This window comes from Morus notabilis, unplaced genomic scaffold, assembly GCF_000414095.1.
Source record: "Morus notabilis unplaced genomic scaffold, ASM41409v2 Scaffold2060, whole genome shotgun sequence".
Classification (NCBI taxonomy): Eukaryota; Viridiplantae; Streptophyta; class Magnoliopsida; order Rosales; family Moraceae; genus Morus; species Morus notabilis.
This window is the reverse complement of record NW_010361108.1, coordinates 78,527-82,255: the sequence shown is the minus strand read 5'-3', so window position 1 is coordinate 82,255 and position 3,729 is coordinate 78,527. Positions and strand designations below refer to the sequence as shown.

Sequence of the window (3,729 nt, the reverse complement as noted above, 5' to 3'; positions counted from 1 at the left end):
TTTTTTTTTTTTTCTCTCTTCTAGAATGTGCTCAAGTTTTTTAGAGTTCGTTTAGTTCGCTGATTTAAGTTGAGATGTAAATGAGAGTTTTTTATTATAATAAAAAAGTTAAATATTACTGTTTTTTAAAGCTTTTTTACTGTAATAAAATTCAAATTTTAAACTCAAATAGTAAAATGAACGGGGCCTTATTATAAGGCATTAGTGGACTGTAAAGCATTGGGTTTGTCCAGGTGGAAGTGAAACTGATATATTCTTTAAATATAATTGCGTCAGGTTCTTAAAAAATAAAAATAAAAAAATAAAAAATCTGCTATTGTTGAGGAGGGAAGAGGGCGTGATTGCATCAATAATCCCTTTTTAATATCTCTAATCCTAGTACGGGTTAATTTTGAGACTCTTTTCTATCATTTTTCAGTCCTTTATGGCTGGCTTGGCTGGATCAGGTGTCCTGACCTCTGGTCTGAGGCTAGTCACAAGAGCGGCCTTTGACAAAACTGATCATGGTCTTCGCAAGGGCACTTGTAAGTACATACGTAAATTTTTTTTCACCAAGGTAGTCACAATTTGTATAATTGTATGATTGAAGTCATTTCGAATTAAGCTGCTACTTGTTTTTCGTCTTTTTGCAGTATTGTTTCTAGCCATCTCTGCCTTCTCCGAGTTCATTTGCATCTTTCTCTACGCCTTTGTCTTCCCTAAATTGCCAATAGTGAAACACTTCCGCAAGAAGGCAGCCTTAGAAGGATCCAAAACCGTGGCATCTGACCTCGCCGCTGTTGGCATTGAGACACAATCAGACCAACTGGTAGTGCCACTACTTTCTTCAGCCTATCTTTTTCACTCTACAATGCTAGAATCGTGATGATACTCAATTCTTTAAAAACTCACGTAACAGGTTGTAAGGATGAGCAAGAAGAAACTAATCCTCGAGAACATCGATTACGCGCTTGGCTTGTATTTGATTTATGTGATAACATTGTCCATCTTCCCTGGTTTCTTGTATGAAAACACTGGAAATCACCAATTGGGCACATGGTAAAAATACTTTGTCCCTCAGATGTTAAAAATAAAACAAATCTTAACATTTGCTAACTTTGACTACACCATGGTATTTGCATTATGGACAGGTATCCACTCGTTTTGATGGCCATGTACAATTTGTTGGATCTTGTTGGGAGATGCATTCCTCTTGTGAAGTGTCTGAATCTCGAATCGAGGAAGGGAATTTTCACTTCGATCATCGCTCGTTTCTTGTTCATCCCGGCTTTCTACTTCACAGCAAAATATGCTGACCAAGGATGGATGATTATGCTCACTTCCCTCTTGGGGTTAACCAACGGTTATCTCACTGTCTGTGTGCTCACTGCAGCTCCTAAAGGTTACAAGGTATGTGTAATTGAAAGTTTGTTTATTAATGCTTTTATTAAATTTAAGCTAATTACTGTGATTTGGTCTAAAATTTTTCAGGGACCTGAACAAAATGCTTTGGGTAATATCCTTGTGGTGTTCCTTTTGGGAGGTATCTTTTCTGGTGTTGCTCTTGATTGGTTGTGGCTCATAGGCAATCGCTCGTTTTAAGGAGAAGTCTTATATCTTTTCTTTTTCTTTTTTTTCTTTTTTTTTTTTTTAATACTGACATGAATATAAAGATTTCATGCTCTCCGACATAAGTGGGATTTTTCGTTTATAGGGCAAATAGTTTGTTTCCAGTACCAATGAGAGATTAAAATAAGTGATCAATGGGGAAATAGTTTGGATTTTACAAGGATGAAACTTGCTGTGTATATTTTTAGCCTTATTAACTGTTGGGTATGGTACATGATTTTCGTGTGCTCTTGTGATTAGAAAAAGGGTAGATATGAATTAGGACAAGGATTCAGTGTTCAAGTTCAAGGCACAAAAATATGCTGAATTGAAACTTGAATTAAGCAATTTGTAATTTCCTATATGCAGAGCACGGATTTTGAAACACTTCTCACGAACAAGCTAGTTTGTTTAATTATTTCATATACAAGTTAGTTTGTGTAATTATTTTTCATTCACCATTTTGTAAGTTCAGGGGCTTATGATCATAACCATTTTGAGTTGGCAATCTGAATGCATTTTTTTTTCTTCATAAAGTATGTGATTGCATTATTTTTTAAAATTAAAGGATAAAGTAAAAATTTTAAAGTTCAAGGAGAAAACTTAAAATGCCTCTACGTTTGCATGAGATTAATCCTTAGATCAAATTAGGATTAAACTAAAATATGGTCCTTAAACTTTACATTGAATTCCATTTTGATTCCAGACATTCAAAAAGTTTCAAAATTAACTCCAATCTATCATCGTGTACAAATTTCGTCCTTCCATGTGTTGATTATTAAAGAAAGCTACAATATCGTTTTGGTGCCTTCTGCTATTTGAAAACATCTTAAAAGTATATTATGTTTTTGTAAAAATAAACATTTATTTTTAAAATAATTAAAAAATATAAAAGTTGCATTGATTATATGAAAAAGAAAAAATTTTAACAAATAACAATCAAATGTCAAATTTCTCATATATTATACTTGGTGAAAAATTTGCCACAAAGTATATAGCATATGAGAAATTTGGCACAACAAATAGCATTGCATCGGAGAGTTTTTTTTTTTTGCATTCAAATGTTAAATTTGTAATTAGCACATTAATTATATCATTGCATTGAAAATACTCTAATGCATAATGCTATTTGAAAAAGTATAATATGATATATTATATTTATTGTTGCTCTAAGATAATCTCTAATACAAATGCTTATGTCAATTGTATATTTACCATCAAAAAGTGTGATATGGTATATTATTTTCATTTTTTTCCAATGCATAATGCTATTTGAAATGCTAAATTTACTTTTTTCTATAATTATTAAGTTTTGAAAGTTGTAAAATTAAGCTTTTATGTTTAAAATAATTAAAAAATGTAAAAGTTGCAATGATTACATGAAAAAGTAAAAATTTTAACCAATAACAATCAAATGTCAAATTTCTCATATGTTATACTTGGTGAAAAATTTGCCACAAAGTATATAGCATATGAGAAATTTGGCACAACAAATAGCATTGCATCGGAGAGTTTTTTTGCATTCAAATGTTAAATTTGTAATTGGCATATTAATTATAGCATTGCATTGAAGATGCTCTAATGCATAATGATATTTGAAATGTTAAATCTAATTTTTTCAGTAATCATTAAAAGGTTTGAAAATTGTAAAAGTAAACTTTTAATTTTAAAATAGGGACATTCTCTGGTACGCCAACATATCGGTAGACCAAATTTTTGTCGATCGGATCTGCATAAAATAACATAAAAGTCAAAAAGTATGCAGATCTAATGATTAAAAAATTTGGCCTACCGGTACGCCAGACATACCAGATAATCTCTCTTTAAAATAATTAAAAAATGCCAAAGTTACAATGATTAAATGAAAAGGTAAATATTTCAACTAATAACAATCAAATGTTAAATTTCTCATATGTTATACTTGGTGATAATTGTATAACATATGAAAAATTTAACACAACATAGTATTGTATTAGAGAATGTTTTATGTATCAATTGACACATTAATTATAACATTCTATTAAAGATACTTTATGTAAAGGAAAAAAAAAGAGAAAATAAAGTACCAATTGACATGTATGCCATCAACAAGAAAAATGGTAGGTTGTATTTAAAAAAAAAAAAAAAAAAAAAAAATTTTTG

General features: G+C 30.5%; 1 protein-coding gene across 1 annotated transcript; it reads left to right on the top strand.

The window, feature by feature from the left end:
• Positions 1 to 418: 418 nt before the first annotated feature.
• Positions 419 to 2,089, top strand: LOC21385974 (equilibrative nucleotide transporter 3; the record flags this gene model as incomplete). The annotated part of the gene is made up of 5 exons (XM_010098499.2): positions 419 to 524; positions 633 to 808; positions 899 to 1,038; positions 1,131 to 1,389; positions 1,471 to 2,089. Coding segments are annotated over 5 exons (792 nt in total), but the record flags the coding sequence as incomplete, so codon positions are not given.
• Between the last annotated feature and the right edge of the window lie 1,640 nt (positions 2,090 to 3,729).